This window comes from Eulemur rufifrons, chromosome 6, assembly GCF_041146395.1.
Source record: "Eulemur rufifrons isolate Redbay chromosome 6, OSU_ERuf_1, whole genome shotgun sequence".
Taxonomy (NCBI): Eukaryota; Metazoa; Chordata; class Mammalia; order Primates; family Lemuridae; genus Eulemur; species Eulemur rufifrons.
Genome location: NC_090988.1, coordinates 98900656 through 98918932, shown reverse-complemented (window position 1 = coordinate 98918932; position 18277 = coordinate 98900656). Strand labels below are relative to the sequence as shown.

The window sequence follows — 18277 nt, the reverse complement described above, 5'->3', positions numbered from 1 at the left end:
TCCTGGACCAGCCCTAGTGCACCTGCCCACATCTGCCTCAGGCCAGGGAGGCAGTGAGGCCAGCAGCCGCGTCACGGCTCTGTGGACAGTCTGAACCACCTCTCGCTCCCGGGGGATTTGTGTGACCTTGAGTGAGTCACTTTATTTCTCTGAGCCTTAATTTCTGCATTTGTAAACAGGTGGTGGAGGGCAGGGGCTGCCGGGGACTAACGAGAGCGTGCAGAGGGCGCAGCTCCGAAGGCGGTTGCTGTCTCGTCTGCCACCACCAGGCTGAAACGCAGGACTGTGCAGACAACTGTCAGAACGTCCCCCCGCTGGTTTGGGTGTGACAACAGGTGCTCAGAAGCGCTGGACGCATCAACCCCATCAAGACAATGCAGGGTGGTCTAAGCAACTCGGTCACAGGTGGGCCCCAATGCTCCTGGGCTGCATGGAGCCCTCGGACAGCAAGCAGACCGCCAGGCCAGCTAAGCCCCAGAGTCCTGAAGCACCAGGAGAGTGGTCGAGCCGAGGGGGGCGAGGTGAGGCACAGCCCAGAGGAAAAAGCAGCAGGGACCATGCTGACAGTGGCCAGGCAGGGCAGAGGGTGGGCCGAAGAGCAGGGGTTGCAGGGGCCACTATCGACTGCTGTTTTGCTGATGTAGCAGCTGCTCAAGCCAAGAGCTTGGGAAAAATGGGGAGCCCATCTTCTCAGAGGACCCCCACCCCAACACAGCTTCAGCAAGGAACCCCAGGCCCCACTGCCCATCTTCAACAAGAGCTTGATGGGAAGCTGAGCCCACCCAAGCTGAGAAGTCAATCCTTATTATCAGAGTCAGAAACCCACCCACTCACCTACCCACCCACCCACCTACCCATCCACTCATCTACCCATCCATCCACCCACCCATCTACTCACCCACCCACCCATCCACTCGTCTACCCATCCATCCACCATCCATCCATCCACCAGCCCACCATGTGCCAGCCCATCCTCCCACGCACCCACCTTACCATTTATCTGAACATTATCTATCACTGATCCACCCAAAGACCAGAAGGTCCCTGCCTGAAGCCCAGCTGACCACTCACTATCGGTCACTGGACAGGTCAGCTACCCTCCCAAAGCCTCCTCTCCCCGCTGCATGCAGAGTGACCACGAGGGCCGACGCTGCTCGGGTGCTGTGTGAATGTGGGCACCACCCCACCGCTCTGCTGCAGCTGGGAAGTGGGTAACAAAATGCCCACCTCGCCCAGCTGGTTTAATAGGTGCTGAGTGCGTGTCACGGGACAGGGACGTCACAGTGCTCCAGTCTGGACACCACTCCAACGAGGAGCTCCATGCCATCATCCTCTTTGCGGGCAGCTCCCTGATCCATCAACTGAGGGCCTGGGAAGCCCTTATCTAAGAACAGGAAGGACGCATGCTTTGTAGACCAGAGCACGCCTGCGGTTCTAGGCACCAGCAGCGACGTACAGTCCCACAAATGCCCACACACCTTCTCACTCACTGTTAACTGGAACCCCACAAAGTCCCACAAGGCAGCAGTAGGAACCGTCACCCCCATGTCACAGGTGAGAGCACAGAGCCTCCACAGACAGTGCCTGGGCATGACAGTGTCACTGCAGAGCTGACACTCACGTCCCGGCTCCTAACTCCCAGCCCAGGGCTCCCTGCTCCATCTGGAGACAGAACAAGGCGACCAAGATCTCACCCGCGTGAAGGCGTCTCATCCCTGTGATGTCTCAGAACCTCGCCCTCCTGCCAGCCCCAGACGCAGCAGGAGCTACGCCAGGAGAGGTGGCAGGAGGCTGTGCCGGGGCTCCCTCCATCCTGCCGTGCCAGGACAGGGAGGATGTGTCTGAAGTCCACCCCCCAACTGCCCATGTTTTCCCTGTGTTCCGGCTATGAACAGCCAGATGGAATTCCAACCAACTTGTTTTTCTTTTGGTACGAGGGCCAAATCGCTGAATTCTCCACATCAGAAAATTGGTATGTGGGTGACCTGGATGGTGACTTGCACCATTTCCCAGCCATCACGGGTGAGAGGGACTGGCCTCCATACTGAACTCTCTCCATTCATTCATTTGTTCGGCAGGTGCTGAGTGGGTGGGCTGTGAGCCCGGCAGCTTGTGGGTCTGCAGACCGTGAATGTGAGACGTAGTCGCAGGCCTCGTGCAGCCCGCGATCAACGGGGCAGGGGCACAGTGAGGTGCATTTCTGCGTGTCCACTGGGGAGATACAGAGAACGGGGTGGGGACCAAAGGCCTGCACAGGCCTCCCCCTGCAGGGCTGGAAGAAGGGGTGAGGCTACAGGAAAGGCTCCACAGGGACATCCAGGGCAAAATTGACGCCACACAGACCAGTGATGTGACTGGACGGGCACCGGGCGGCCCCGGCTGCAGCATCAGGGCTGGACCAGGACAGACTCAGGGTGTGGGTGGGAGCCCGTGGAGAGGCCCCTGTGGCCACCCCAAGGGAGACAGAGGGGCAGGTTGATGCGCGGAGTCACAGGAGAACTAGAGATACCAAGGGGCTGAATCACCCCACCTGGGGACCTGGTGACAACGGGCTCATGCAGAGGATGGGCGGAAGGAGGTGGAGAGCTGCTGGCCTGGGGCCCGGGCAGGGGGCGGCGTTCCAGCACAGGAGGCCCCAGCTCTGAGTGTCGGGTTGGTCACACTAAACCTTACTGACTGGGCTGACAGTCACGTTTAACACGTGAGGGCTCAGACTGCTGCCCTCCCCTCTACCGCCGATGTCATCTCCCTCTCTGCCTTCCCAGGACTGTGTAGAGGACGCACAGTCAGTCTGCACATGCACCCTTTGCAGCTCACCCGCCACAGGTGTCAGAGCCTCGCCCTGCCTCTGTTGTCCTGGTGACGGCATCCCTTAAGAGGCACCTCGGGGACTTGGGACTATGAGGAATGTCCCTCTCGCTGCCTGCAGCTACTCCTTTGGGGAGGGGCGTGGGGCACTGGCTGGGACAATCACAGGGCAGCCTTTAGCGGCCTTCAGAGATGGTCAGGTCCACCTGCCTGAGCGAGGGGCCAGAGCAGCCGGGGCAGGAAGTGGAATGGCACGTGCCCTGAGCCGAGTGTCAAACGTGCTCCCTGATGACTCCAGTGCCTGCAGTGGGGCGGCCCCTCCCTGACGCCGGCCCCTCTCTCCACCTCGGGTCACCTCCCCCAGGCTGGTGTGAGCACGGACTCTGTCACTCCATGTCCTCTGCTAAATCAGTGCCAGGAACTGACAAGTCCCCCTCCGTCACGTCTGGTGGGAAACACACACGTTCACCTGCGTACGGGACGCACCCAACAGAAACATGGGGAGCCTCAATGAGCCCCTCCCCCCACCTCCCCATGATGCGCCACCACCCCAGGTGCAGATGACGCAGGGCAGCCAGGGCAGCCCGCCCCACCCCGACTCCGTCAGCAGGGCCAGCCCCCGCCCCCCATGCTCTGGGTCAGGACGGGGCACAGGGGAGTGAGCAGCAGTCACCGTCTTGCCCAGAAACCAGGTCCTTGCTCCACTGGGAGAAAGTCTTGGTGTCCTGGTCCCCATGTCCCCAGGGAGGTGGGAGAGGGCACACAGGAGTGGACAGAGACCAGGGCCATAGGGGACCCCAGCACTGCATTCATACCCACAAACCTGACAGGGGCTTTATCCTCAGGAAGGGGTTCGCAAGGCGAGGTGGATCCCCACTGCAATCCTGGCACCCTAGAACCTTCCGGAACCCATCTCTACCCGTACAGGAAGCAGGTGGGGGCCCATGATTTCTGAAGCCTAAAAGGTCCTGCTGTCTCCGTGTGACGCTCCCAGTCTATGTGAGCACCTGTCTCCCGGCTGGCGCCCACTCGGGGCCGGAGGATCCCCGAAGCTGACGTCACCTTCCCCAGGAGAGGGAGCTGGGCGCCACCCCGAAGCTGCTGCGATCGCCCCAGTACCAAGGCCATCCGCCCATTCCATCTACCTGAACCCCCCAACACCAGCTGCGCCTCAGCTTCCCACGGTGGAGTTCAGGGAAACAAAAGCAATTTGGGTAAAAGACAGACTTTCCAGAGGCCCCACTGGGCTCTGCCAGACCCTCCAGCTCTGCCCCTACCTGTGCAAGGTGAGGGCTGCCCTCCCGCCCCTGTGTGGCAGGTGAGACGGACCAGGCCAGGAGGGTGGCCGAGTCCCAGCCAGACAGCCAGTGGGCGGCGCTGGCGTCAATCTCCACCTACGAGAGGCAAGGCAGGACGCTCTCCTCTCTGCCCAGCTAAACCCACCCAGAAACATCCATCTAATGTCGGGGCGGCCAGACATTCCCTCATGGCGGGTGAGGCTGGGGCAGCCCCCAGGACTGGCTGAACAGATGTCCAAGAAATACATCAAGAGCCGTTCTGAACCTGGGTGGGGCCCATCGCCACCTGGCAGCTGGCAGGGACTCCGGTGGTGGGTGACAGGGTGGGCAGACTCAGGTGTCCAGGAACGTTCTCCAGAACGTGGCCCAGCCATGCCAGTGGGTGCCACCAGAGGGCGCCATGCCCAGCACGGGGAGCAGGAGCCGCCTGGGAGAGGACGCAGAGCATGTGCAGGTACACTGGTCCCCACCCTCGCCAGAGCCCAGGGGCAAAGACAAAACCGTAAAAATCAAACAGGAAGAAGCAGACAGAGGTGGCGAAGGGATGGAAGAACAGTGAGACATGAAAAGGTGGGCGAGAGAGACCCCAGGGGAAGAAGGGACCTCAGACAGGTGTGGGGTGTCCTCTCCCCCAGAGTGACAGTCCTGCCACAGGCGCCGGCTTGCCCAGGAGGGCCCAGGGAGCCCCCACTTCCAGGGGCACCGACTGTGCACAGCCCACACAGCCTGGCCCCCAAGACCCCTCGGAGCCCCCTCCTGTGGGCACGTTGCTGAAACGCCAGCTCCCAGGATGGGCCAGGCCGGGCGAGCTCTGTGGGGTCCACTCTGCCCCCGTGGCTGGCCCACTGCTGCTCCGCGCTGGGGCCGGCTCCTCTACGCGAGAGGTTGGCCCTGCCCAGACCTGCAGCCCGGCTGGGAGGGGCTCGGGGGGGCCCTGGGCAGGCTGGGAGGCCTCAGCCCCCATCACGGCTGCACCTGAGGGCCTGGCCTGAGGCTGGTTCAGGCCACGCGGCCACGTCCACTGCGTTCCTGGTTGGGTTTCTGGGCCTCAGGTGGGTGTTTAGGCCAACAGGCTCTGGCCGTGACAGGTGCGGGGCGGCCGGCCTTCCCTGTGGGCAGAGAGCCCACGGAGGGGACACAGGGCCTGGGCCGGTGCCCGCCCTGCTCAGGACACTACGTTCTCCAACCTGGCTGTCTCTGCTTCTGGCTCTCAGCCCAAGCCGGCGTCCACCACCTGGACAGTGGCACCTGATGCTCCGTTCCCTGCCCCGAGGCGGCCAGGCGAGGTCTTCCTGAACTGTCCGTGATGACAGCCCAGAGAGTGGCCGACGCGTCCACAGAACATGTGCCTGCTCCTGTGACCAGATATGGATGTCAGCAGGCATGAAATCCCACTTGATCCTCCTCACAGCCCTACGACGCAGGCTGGTATCACTGGTCCCATTTTACACATGAGGAAACTGAGGCACAGAATAGTCAGGTGACTTGCCCAAAGCCACACATCAGGTTAGGCAGAGCTGGGTGCAGCCCTAGAGTCTGGCACAGGCTGGGGGATGGGCGGACGGGGGCCACCCGCCATGACAGGGCCCGGGGGAGGAGGAAGCGCAGAGGAGCCCCCAACCCCACCTCCCGGTCCTGACAACAACCCGGACAGGCTCCAGGGCACCCTCCCCACAAGTGTCCCCTGAGCAGCGTCCAGCCAGGCCACTCTGCCCCAGGAACCCAGAAAGAGCTGGCTTTTCTGCAAGAGCAGGGAGACCCACGGGTGACTGGGCTGGCTCAGAGCCTCGAGGACAACCTGGAGCAGAGGGGTCTGCCCACCTCCTGGACCCACCAAAGGCCCTGGGCTGTGCTGCAAGGCTTTGTGTCGTAGCCCCCATGCCCTGGGCTGGCTTGAATGGCGATTGCCCTACTCGAATTAAGGCCGTTTCCACACCTGGGCACAGATATGAAGAGCCAGGCCCTGGCTCCACAGCCAGGAAACAGATGGCTCCGGCGCGAGCCCCACGCTGCGCCTGGCCTGCAGGACGTTCAGACCAAGTGTGGTCAGCACACCAGCCCACGTGCCTGGCTGGCCCACCGACGCCCATGTGCCTGGCATGGACCTGGCACCTGGAGAGTGCTCAGGTAACCACTGCCTGAGTGGACGCCTAGCACCACAGGAACCTCCCCCTTGTACCCCTTGCTGTGCAAAGACACATCTGTGCCCCCAGGGCCATGAGAGCAGCACCGCAGTCCCCACCCTCATCCCAGGGCAGCCTCCAAGAGAGGCCTGGAGTGGCCGCTGCCCCCCATTCTCCATCCTACCTGCCCGCCATGCAGGCAAACGCCCCCCATGTGGTCCCATCATGGGGAAGTCAGGGCTGCCAGCAGGTCCCAGATGGACAGTGGGGTCTTGTGGGAGGGACCCGCCAGCTTATCAGCACCCCCTCCCCCAAAGGGCTCTTCTCATGGTATAGCTACTGTCATTAACGAGGGGGCAGAAGGACAGGGGACAGGCAGGAAGATGGGGACAAAGCCAAGGGAGGCAGGCCGACAGGTCAGGGCCCCCCGGCAAGCTCAGCACTCGCTGACTCAGAACAGGCAGCAGCCCACAGTTAGGGGACCAGCCATCCTAAGGTTTGCACTGAAAATCCCACTTCCCAGGAAAATCCGGACAGTTGGTCACCCTACCCAATGGTTCTGGGTGACAAAGGGGACAGTCTTGGCCAAGCTCTAGGCCTTGGGATGGTCGTGGATTTGAGCTCTAGGGACCAATGTCTACTGAGCACTTAGTAGGGCAAGGCCCTGTGCCAGGCGCGTGCCCTGAACTCGTTGGTTTAATCTCCAGAACAACCTGAAGTTGGTCTTGTGGGGTCCTTAGTTTGTAGTTGACCAGGATGAGACACAGGGCCGGCAACTTGCCCGAGGTCACACGGCTGCTCCAAGGCCCGTCCGGGAGCACGTTTGTGTGTGTGCACACAGGCACCTCCCCACACGCCTGCACGGGATGCTGGGGACACTGCCCCTCCCCACACGCCTGCACGGGATGCTGGGGACACTGCCCCCTCCCCACACGCCTGCACGGGATGCTGGGGACACTGCCCCCTCCCCACACGCCTGCACGGGATGCTGGGACACTGCCCCCTCCCCACACGCCTGCACGGAATGCTGAGGACACTGCCCCCTCCCTACACGCCTGCACGGGATGCTGGGGACACTGCCCCCTCCCCACACGCCTGCACGGGATGCTGGGGACACTGCCCCTCCCCACACACCTGCACGGGATGCTGGAGACACTACCCCCTCCCCACACACCTGCACGGGATGCTGGAGACACTACCCCCTCCCCACACGCCTGCACGGGATGCTGGGGACACTGCCCCCTCCCCACACGCCTGCACGGGATGCTGGGGACACTGCCCCTCCCCACACACCTGCACGGGATGCTGGAGACACTACCCCCTCCCCACACGCCTGCACGGGATGCTGGGGACACTGCCCCCTCCCCACACGCCTGCACGGGATGCTGGGGACACTGCCCCCTCCCTACACGCCTGCACGGGATGCTGGGGACACTGCCCCCTCCCCACACGCCTGCACGGGATGCTGGGGACACTGCCCCCTCCCCACACGCCTGCACGGGATGCTGGGGACACTGCCCCTCCCCACACGCCTGCACGGGATGCTGGGGACACTGCCCCCTCCCCACACGCCTGCACGGGATGCTGGGGACACTGCCCCTCCCCACACGCCTGCACGGGATGCTGGGGACACTGCCCCTCCCCACACGCCTGCACGGGATGCTGGAGACACTGCCCCTCCCCACACGCCTGCACGGGATGCTGGGGACACTGTCCCCTCCCCACACGCCTGCACGGGATGCTGGGGACACTGCCCCCTCCCCACACGCCTGCACGGGATGCTGGAGACACTGCCCCCTCCCCACACGCCTGCACGGAATGCTGGGGACACTGCCCCCTCCCCACACGCCTGCACGGGATGCTGGGGACACTGCCCCTCCCCACACGCCTGCACGGGATGCTGGGGACACTGCCCCCTCCCCACACGCCTGCACGGGATGCTGGGGACACTGCCCCTCCCCACACGCCTGCACGGGATGCTGGGGACACTGCCCCTCCCCACACGCCTGCACGGGATGCTGGAGACACTGCCCCCTCCCCACACACCTGCACGGGATGCTGGGGACACTGCCCCCTCCCCACACGCCTGCATGGGATGCTGGGGACACTGCCTCTCCCCACACACCTGCACGGGATGCTGGGGACACTGCCCCCTCCCCACACGCCTGCACGGAATGCTGGGACACTGCCCCTCCCCACACGCCTGCACGGGATGCTGGGGACACTGCCCCCTCCCCACACGCCTGCACGGGATGCTGGGGACACTGCCCCCTCCCCACACGCCTGCACGGGATGCTGGGGACACTGCCCCCTCCCCACACGCCTGCACGGGATGCTGGAGACACTGCCCCCTCCCCACACGCCTGCACGGGATGCTGGGGACACTGCCCCCTCCCCACACGCCTGCACGGGATGCTGGGGACACTGCCCCCTCCCCACACGCCTGCACGGGATGCTGGGGACACTGCCCCCTCCCCACACACCTGCACGGGATGCTGGAGACACTGCCCCCTCCCCACACGCCTGCACGGGATGCTGGGGACACTGTCCCCTCCCCACACGCCTGCACGGGATGCTGGGGACACTGCCCCCTCCCCACACGCCTGCACGGGATGCTGGGGACACTGCCCCCTCCCCACACGCCTGCAGGGGATGCTGGGGACACTGCCCCCTCCCCACACGCCTGCACGGGATGCTGGGACACTGCCCCCTCCCCACACGCCTGCACGGGATGCTGGAGACACTGCCCCCTCCCCACACGCCTGCACGGGATGCTGGAGACACTGCCCCCTCCCCACACGCCTGCACGGGATGCTGGGGACACTGCCCCCTCCCCACACGCCTGCACGGGATGCTGGGACACTGCCCCCTCCCCACACGCCTGCACGGGATGCTGGGGACACTGCCCCCTCCCCACACGCCTGCACGGGATGCTGGGACACTGCCCCCTCCCCACACGCCTGCACGGGATGCTGGAGACACTGCCCCCTCCCCACACGCCTGCACGGGATGCTGGAGACACTGCCCCCTCCCCACACGCCTGCACGGGATGCTGGGGACACTGCCCCCTCCCCACACGCCTGCACGGGATGCTGGGGACACTGCCCCTCCCCACACGCCTGCACGGGATGCTGGGGACACTGCCCCCTCCCCACACACCTGCACGGGATGCTGGGGACACTGCCCCTCCCCACACACCTGCACGGGATGCTGGAGACACTGCCCCCTCCCCACACACCTGCACGGGATGCTGGAGACACTGCCCCCTCCCCACACGCCTGCACGGGATGCTGGGGACACTGCCCCCTCCCCACACGCCTGCACGGGATGCTGGAGACACTGCCCCCTCCCCACACGCCTGCACGGGATGCTGGAGACACTGCCCCCTCCCCACACGCCTGCACGGGATGCTGGAGACACTGCCCCCTCCCCACACGCCTGCACGGGATGCTGGGGACTCGCGCACAGGGTCCCCGCGATAAGCCCAGTTGCTTTTCTCTCTTCACAGCAACGTTCTGTTTGCAGCTGGTGCAAGTCCCTGGTCACGCTGCCTTCACTATCTTATTAGATTTTGTACTGGGGGAAGGGGACTCATTCTTTTTAAAATTATAGTCATAATTCCAGCTAAGTGTGTGAAGTGGAATTGGCTTCCTCAGGGGAATCCTTCAATTTAGCTTTCAACTGTTCTTAGCACCTGGGACTTCTCCCTCGGGGTGACTCCAAGTGAGAATCTAGACCAGAGCCAGGGGCTGCATCGCCTCGCCGGGCTCCAGCGAGAAGCGTCCGTGGGCTGGAGGGCTAACGCGCTGATGTGGGCTGGGGCTCTGCTGTCTCCGAGAGGCCAGGCCTCGACCCTGCCATGGGGCAGGGAGAACTGGGTGCTAGAGGGCACGTCCCCCGCACACCCTCCTCGCCGCAGCCCCGAGACCTGGCCTGCCCATCATGGTCGCAGCAATTAGCTCCTCCTGGGACCACAAGAGGCACCCACCCTGCCTGGAACTCACACCGAGCTGGCAGGATGGAGCCCTCGGTTGAGCACGGGAGGTGGCAATGCACCTCCCCAACGTCCCTGATCTTGGCAAGACTCGCCACAGTCAGGCTTGGGACCCCAGCTGGCTTCAGAGGCCAGGGAGGAAACAAGGAGGTGGCAGGCGGGGTGGGAGTCGGGGGCCTGAGCTCTGAATGCCACCATCTCCAAACACACTGTGCCAGCCCGGATGACACAGGCCTGAAGCTCCATGCCTGAGTGAGCACCACACCTGCAAACTCCAGAACCGGGGGCCTAGAGTCCCGCCTCTGGTACATTCTACGTGACCCAGGGAGCTGGCACAGTGACCTCACGGAACGGCTGTGCCTGCATGAGAACCCAGAGGTGTCAGCAGCAACGAAGACTGTCCCTGCTGCTGACACTGTCACGGCTCAGACCAATGCCAACCCGGCCCCCAAGGCCTCAACAACGAGTTGACTCCTGGGAAGTCCCTTTTCCTTGCCCGGAAATTCTGGAAGGTGGCACGACAAGGCTGAGAGCGTGCTCGGGAGTCGGTGCTCTGAGTGCGAACACAGCCCCCAGCCGTCTGGGAGGCAGGAGAGTGGGGGGAGGCCCAGGACCCGGCGTCAGACACTCAGGGTAGGTGCTGGCCAAGACGCCATGGGCAGGTCCCCACTCTGCCGTCCCATGTCCTTGTCTATAGAGTGGGGTGGGGAATGGGGTTTCTGTCACCTGGGGCTGCGTAAGAGACTGAGACACCCTCCGTGCACCTGCCGTGCTGGGCACACACAGAGTCCCCGAAGACAGCACTATCGAGACCGTTCCTACGGCTGCCGGGGAGACGGTCAGTCTCTGGTGCCGTGAGCTGGCCTGAGCCTCAGTGTTCTCATCTGTGCCAGAGACTCTCACCGCTAGTAGTGTGTGTGCTCGGTTTGGACACGGTGTGCCTGGAGGCTTGCAAACACTGCACCTGGGAGAGCCCTCGGCACAGACCCGGCTCGCAGCCGTGCCTCTTGCCCTCCTGAGGTTTCACTTTTGGGACCAAGAAGTCAATGTACAAAGAAAGGAAACAAGGGCCCAGACACCAGCGACACCCCCGATCAGCCCAGGAAGCTCAGCCCAGCCTCCCACGCCTGCCCAGAGCCATGACCGCAGCGTGAGGCTCAGGACCCCGGCGAGGCAGCCCAGCAGGCACAGTGGGCAGAACTTGGGCTTTAAAGTTCCCTCGACATCCGGGTTGGAATAAAACAGGTTTTCTGCTCGACCTCTGTCCAGGCCCCAGGTTGGAGGAACCAGGACCCACTTGGCAGGTGGAGGGCCCCTCCCCTTGGTACCCGAGCAAGCCCAGCCGCCCCTTACCCGACGTGTCGGTGCCTCTTGCCATCGTCGCCTGCGCCCAGCCTGTTGAGTGACGGGGACCGGCTGCGGGGCCCGGGGATGTAGTTCCCGATGGTCTTCACTGCGCCATCGGGCCTGCTGGGCGTCGGCTGCAGCAGCTGCGGCGAGAGGCTGCGGTGGGAGGCGGCTGTGGGGCACACGGCCCACTCCGGCACGCTGGCGTTGAGGTTGTTGTCGCTGTTGGAGCGCAGCAGGACCCGGGGGGCGGCCAGCGTATTGGGGGGCCGCCGCCTCCGGTTGGAGTACGCCGGGGCCTCTCGGAAGGGCACTGCGGGGGAGAGGACAGGGAGAGAGGTGGGTGAGCGACTCTGAGCTGCGGTCAGCACCAGCCTGCATGCGTCCAAGCCCCCATGCGAGCCAGGGGAGGGGGCTGTGAGTTCTGTGCCCTGTCCCCAGCGGCACCCCACCAGGCCAGAACTCACCGCTGGCACAGAAGCAGAGACAGGTGGGGACTCAGAACGTCCCTACTGCAGGGAGAGTCAAGCCAACGCTGCACATGGAAGGGACGCGGGGTCTGAGGTTCCATCCGGGCGGCCCAGACGCCGGCCAGCCCTGACCCCTGTGAAGATGGGCCACCCCATCTCGCTGGGCAGTCAGGATCCTGAGCTGGGGCAAAGCTCCTCTTCCTGAACTTGGCCTCTGTGACGGGCTGCATTTTGACATCCACCCCCACTTCATTTGTCAAAGTCCTAAGCCTGCCCCCTGCGTCTCAGAATGCGACATGTGGAGATGGGTCTTTACGGGGGTGATCAGGGCACGTGGTCATTAGGGTGGAACCTAATCTGATAGGACTGGTGTCCCTATAAGAAGAAGAGATCAGGACACAGACATGCACAGAGGGACGACCACAGAGGACACAGGGAGAAGGCGGCCATCCAAAAGCCAAGGAGGCCTCAGAAGGGACCAACCCCGAGACACCCTGATCTCCAACTTCCAGCCTCCAGCCCATGAGACAATAATGTCTGGTGTTCAAGCCGCCCTGTCTGTGGTGCTCTGTCACGGCAGCCTGAGCAAAGCAACACAGACTCCAAATCTACTGGTCATGATGAGTCCACCCCAACCCTAACCACGACAGCCTGGTCATGGGAGAGGGCAGAGGTGGACCCATCTTATCTGGCTTCCAATGGAGCTCTAGCTGGCGCAAGGCCCTCGCTGTCCTGATTCAATGTGCCCAGGGGCTTAGAACGAGGACAGCAGCCACCAGGAGCCCTGAGGGGTGGCAGCTACTCCATAGCAGCCTGGGCTGCTCAGAGGGCCAGAGCCTGAAACAGCAGCCATCCTTTCCAGGACAGAGCATCTCCAGGAACGTGGCCCTCCGAGCTGCAGGGCAATGGCAGGTGCCACTGACTGCCCGAGACACCAGGCTCCTGCCAGCTCTTTGATGCCCAAGGCAGCTTTTCCCATTGGCCACAGAATTTACACACTGGGGGCGGGAGCTGCACTGGCTCTAAAGTTCACGCTGCTCATGGCCAGGGCTGCCATTTGGCAAATGGGAAGCTGTACGGCAAGAGAAAGCCACGTCCTCCCAGGGGGAGTGAACCTGGGGAAGAGACCTTAATGCCTCAAAGGAGAAGAATGTCACAAGTAATTTAGGACACAAGTGGCACTAGAAGAGTTCATGGGGACAGAGGTGGTGCTGGCAGAGCTCATGGGAGACAGCCATGGCCCAGCGCACCTTCCCCACCTCCCCAAGTGAGGGCAGCCCGGGAGAACAGAGCCGGCGGCCAAGCCTGGGAAGCCGCACAGAAAGGCACAGGCTCCCTGGGGACGCACGTTTGGCTCGCACAGTTGGGCTTCAGTACAGCTGGTGAGAATTTGGAAGTGACGCATCAGGGAGGTCACAGCCTCCCCAGTTAGGCAGCAGTACACTGCACTCTCCTCTGCTTCCTCTGAAGCCTTTTGTCTGGGAGGACACACCGCCAAGCCGCCTGGGCTCTTCAGCCGGGACTTTCATCCCTTCTCAGCTTCTCCAAGCAAAGGAATTCCCGAACGCCGACGGGCAGGGAGAGGCTGGCAGCCTCCTCCCCGGACGCCTCTATCTCAGGGCCAGAGGCCGCCCTCTCGAGGAGCTTGGCCAGGTCCACAGCTGTCACCCTGAGAAAGACCTCCTCCTGGGGACGGTCCCTGAGTTTGTGTTCTGCTGGTCACGAGAGAAAACCACATCAGTTTCCCTCCCTTTGAGAGGGCAGAGGCTAAAAAAAAAAAAAAAAAACTTATGGAATGACTGAGCGTCCACCATTGAGGCTTTGGAAGACGCAATTGGCTGCGAGAGCTTCTGGGAGATCCAGGAACTGCCTGCCCTGGTGGGGGTGGGGTGGGGTGGCTTAAAAGACCTTGCAAAGGGCTGGCGACCCAGTCTCAGACAGCAGCTACCTGTCATGTACAGAGACCGCGGGCTGGAGACCGTATCGGTGTGACAGTCAGAACCTCAAGCAGAAACAGCAAGCAGAGGGCAGCCCCAGAGCCCCTCGGCCTCCTGGAGCACCCAGACAAGGCCAGGGCTCCCCTTGACCACGTGGAAGGGACCCCACATGGCTCCTGGTCAAGGAAACACTGCCTCCCACGACTGACACTGCCTCATGCCGAGCCTCCTTGTCCCCTGACAACGCAGCCAATTCTCTTTCTCTGACCCATGTGCCTGGGGAAGGTATTAATATCATTAACAGCAAAATAGTGACACCTGGGAGGGTCCTGCCCCTTGTCAAGATAAACACAGCAGCAAAGAAAAGTCTATGAAACAACAGGACAGAGAATTAACCTAACACTGTAACCCCCAGGCGAAATTTTCATGCTGTTCATGGCTTATGAAAATTGAAATCCCAGAAGGTAAATTTTGGTGAATAATGTCAGAAAACAGGCACAGATCAAAAACTCTGTTTTTTAAGTCCATAAATGCCAAAGAGTCTGAAGAGCAGGGACTTGGAGAGGGAGAAGAACTCATATGGTGGGGGACACCCTCAACCGATTAGAGGGGACGGGAACTGGGGCATTTTCAAAGACATTTTACCCTGAACAGCAGCGACTCCCTCAGATGGAATCACATAGGTGACATTAGGGTGAACATTTTAATGAAAATTACCTCGCTTAATTACCAAGATTCATATTAAATTAGTTTCTGGAGCACTGAAATTTCTTTAGTGTTCATTTTACGACGAGCTTAGGCTGGGAAATACCGTCCTAATTCCTTTAAAGTCACATCTTCATCAATCTTCTGGTTTCATAAAACGAGAGCTCTCTGACAAAACTAATCTAACTGTAACCATCCATGGAAAGGATGATTTTTGTGAAAAGGGTTAAAAATAACTCTTTTCCTGTCTGAAAATGATTAATATTCCACCCAACTGTTTCCTTCTTTCAGGCAATCTGCAAACTCTTAAGTGGGTGGATATTTTCTTAGCTGTCTGAACGTGTGTTTATTTATATCTATATTTTTTCCCCACAATAAAAATCACACAAGGTATGACAAAAAGCGGATGCACTTTTAAAGTCTGCCACGCCGCCTTCTCCATCCACTCCCTGAAACGGCAGCCCAGGGGCAGCCACGCAGAGCTGAGCGTGGTCCGGGGGGGGTCCCCCCGTTCGGCACAGCCAGCCATGTGCCCGACCTCCCTCAGCAAGTGCCTGGCAGCCCTCCGGTAACCGGCAGGCTCGAGTCGAAACTTCCTTTATTCCTCCTAGGACTTAGTTCCTAACGAGCTTTGTCGCCACGGGCGGGCATCCTGGAACGTGCAATTCCACCGGGCGCCGGAGGCTTGACAGCCGCGTGCAACAGAACGGCACCTTCGACCGCGTTAATATTCCAGACCCACTGCAACAAAGCCGTGTCATGAACCCGAAGTAATTATGCCCTTGCATGACACGGATTAACAACCAGTAATTTCAGGAGGCACTGGCGTCCCCCCCTGCCCCCGAGCATCAGTAAGAAACGGCTAATTCCCGCTCCCCGGCGCCCTGCGGCTGCTTCCTTACCTTCCTTCTTGGTGAAGGCATTTAACAAAGACTTCATTTTCCCTCTGACTTTGGCAGCGGTCCGCTCATTATATAACCTTCTCGGATGGGAGGAAGGAGAGGCGCGCGGCCCAGCCCCTCGGTGCGAGAGCGGCTGGGACCCGGGGAGAGGTGGCGGGCGTCTGGGCTCGGAGCACTGCCGAGCATAGCTGGGCACGCCAGACCCGGCGCGCTGGTGACAAAGCCCACCCCATATTCTGTCTGTCAGCTGGGAACCAACTGTGCGTAGACTGGGGCTGCTCAGAGCCGGCTACCTCTCCCTGAGCTCGTCATGTGAGCCGAGCCACTCCGCTTTTGTGCTCAGGGCATCTAGGAAGGGGCACCGCGGAGGGCGAGCGCGGACGGGCGTCCTCAAGCTGGCGGCCGGGAGACGCCGGGAGGCATTTGTGAGCCGGAGCCCCACTTATCCGAGGAAAGTCGGGCTGCTGCCGGGTGCTCCATCGCCTGTGGCTAAATATAACCCGCTGTGCTTTTCTATTTTTCTAAAAAAAAAATTTTTAGAAGAAAAAGCCAAGTTTGTTTGTCAGCGAGCAGATGTGGCAAGAAAGTTAAAGGGAACAAACACCCAAGTACCAGACAAGCCTCGCGCCAGCCCCACGGCACCCCGGCAGACACGGCCAGCGTGCTGGCGTTTCTGAACACGACCCATATTTCCGCTGCAAAGAATCGGAGACGGTACCAGTCACTCCTCTGCCCTCCCCCACGTGGTAATTACCCTGCAAAAAACAGGAGTCCGCCCCTCCCACTTTTTTTTTTTTAAAGCAAGAGATAAGAAAACAATTAAAGCGAGAGCCAGGCAAAGCTGGCGCTGACTCCCCAGGCAGCTGATAAAACACGCCCTTCCCTTCGGGGTCACATTTCTCTAGCAATTCCACCCCACAGAAGCCTAGGCGAGACACGGAAAGACCACCCCGAGGACACACTGCAGGAGTCAGTCACATCTGCAAAGCGAAGGCAGAGAGGCGGGGCTCGCCAGCGGCAGGTGGGACACAGTTATTTCTGCACAAGGAGAAAGGTCTTCGGAAGCTAAATGGAACACCCCAGGGCCAAGGTTCTGTTGCTCCCAGCGTCTGTCGCTGGGGCTGTAATTAAGTGTGCGGTTTTTGGTTGCTAAGAGAACTGCTTCCGAAATTAAAAAAAAAAAAAAAAAAAAAGGGAGAAACACGAGACAAGATGAGGAGAAAGCGACTGGAACACGGAAGTTGAATTCCATATGGTCGACACGCCTCGTGTCAACAAAATGGCAGCGTGCGAGGGAGCGTGTGCGCGAGCGTGCGTCAGGAGCTGGCCCGGGCCCTCCTGTGCGGCACGCTCGGGACGGCGGCACCTCGCCACGGGCCTCCCGGCTCAGGGAGAGCAGAGACGGGCACGGGCTCTGGGTGGGTGCCCTTGCCCGCTGAGCACCTAGACATCGTCCCTCGTTAAACTCCCACCACTCAGCGGCCACCACGGCGAAACCCTGCCCTGGGGACTTTCGTAGCCTGCCCTGCTGCAGCCACCCTCAATTCACGGACCCTCGTCGGGCCGTGCCTGAGACGGGCACTAAGAGACAGCACCCACGTGTCCCACACAGTTCATGCGTGTATCTCCTCGGATGTTTTGGGGAAGGTTGAAGAGCTTCCAGAAGAACCTTCCTGGGATGCACACGGTGTCACCAACAAGGACACATCTGCTTTTTGTCCCACTTGAGGGGCGTAGACAACGTGTCCTCTGGGTGGACGTGCCGGGGGTGCTAAAGGCATGGAGGGCATCCAGCTCACCACGGTGTGCTGGCCAGAGGCCCAGCCGCCTGCCTGGTTGGGGGACACTGCGGGGCTGGGACAGGGATGCCACAGGGTGAGTGTGTAAAGGGACAGCCTCCAGAGGCTGGGAGACCCAGCCAGCTACGCGCCCGGCCACGTGGGCCCAGAGGACTCGCCAAAGCTCAGGGAATTCTCCGGGAGGCTCAGCAACGCCCAGCTCCCTCCCTCCGTCAGTGACCGGGGATTGATACCCTCCCACAAGCACACAGCCTCCTCCCAAGCCAAGCTTCTGTGCCAGTCACCGCCCTGGTACTGCTGCCTTTGCACGATCCTGGGTTGGCGAGGTCGGGGACCCGTCCTCGTGCCGAAGGCCAGTGGTGACCCCCTGTCTTTGGCAGGTCTGTAGGCTGCGGGTGACCTTGGGGAGAGGACATGGGGAAGCAGCTGCTTCCCTGGGGGCCAAGTGACCATCCCACATCTTTTCTGACTGGAGAAGGCCGGAACAAGACAGCCTTCCTCCCTTTGCTGGGGCCTCCACCTTCAGACATGTGAAGGACTGATGAGAGGTCCCTGCCCAGCCTAAAGCAGAGAAGAACCAGAAATCCCCAAACAGGGCCACGCAGCGGCACGTACACGTGGCCTGGATGGGAAAACCCTCAGCTGCCGTTGCTGCCCTTGTATACGGAGCAGCTGTCCCCACGGCGCGTCTGCCCACAGCAGGAGCAGAGTCGGGGAACACAAGGGGCCGTGGCTGCTGGAGAAGAGAAGGGAGCCCTTCTAAGACTCGGCCCTGTCACCACGAACAGGGCTTGCCGGCCTGCAGCACAGGCAGGCTCTGTGCCCGCGCCCACGCCTGCATCCGACGTCCCATCAGGGTTTTGGACCTGAACCTTCTGCAGACCCACAGGGTGC

At 61.5% G+C, this 18277-nt stretch overlaps 1 protein-coding gene across 2 annotated transcripts in view; it reads right to left on the bottom strand.

The window, feature by feature from the left end:
- Window positions 1-18277, bottom strand: part of SHANK2 (SH3 and multiple ankyrin repeat domains 2) — a 518956-nt gene that overhangs the window by 272583 nt on the left and 228096 nt on the right. Inside the window, exons 1-2 of one of the 2 annotated variants that reach the window (XM_069471700.1) lie at window positions 15585-15621; window positions 11577-11883 (exon numbers count right to left, since the gene is read on the bottom strand). In XM_069471700.1, the coding sequence (XP_069327801.1) occupies window positions 11577-11883; window positions 15585-15621 (344 nt within the window). Of the gene's footprint in view, window positions 1-11576; window positions 11884-15584; window positions 15622-18277 lie in introns of those variants that run through there. The other variant, XM_069471699.1, reaches the window with a different exon arrangement.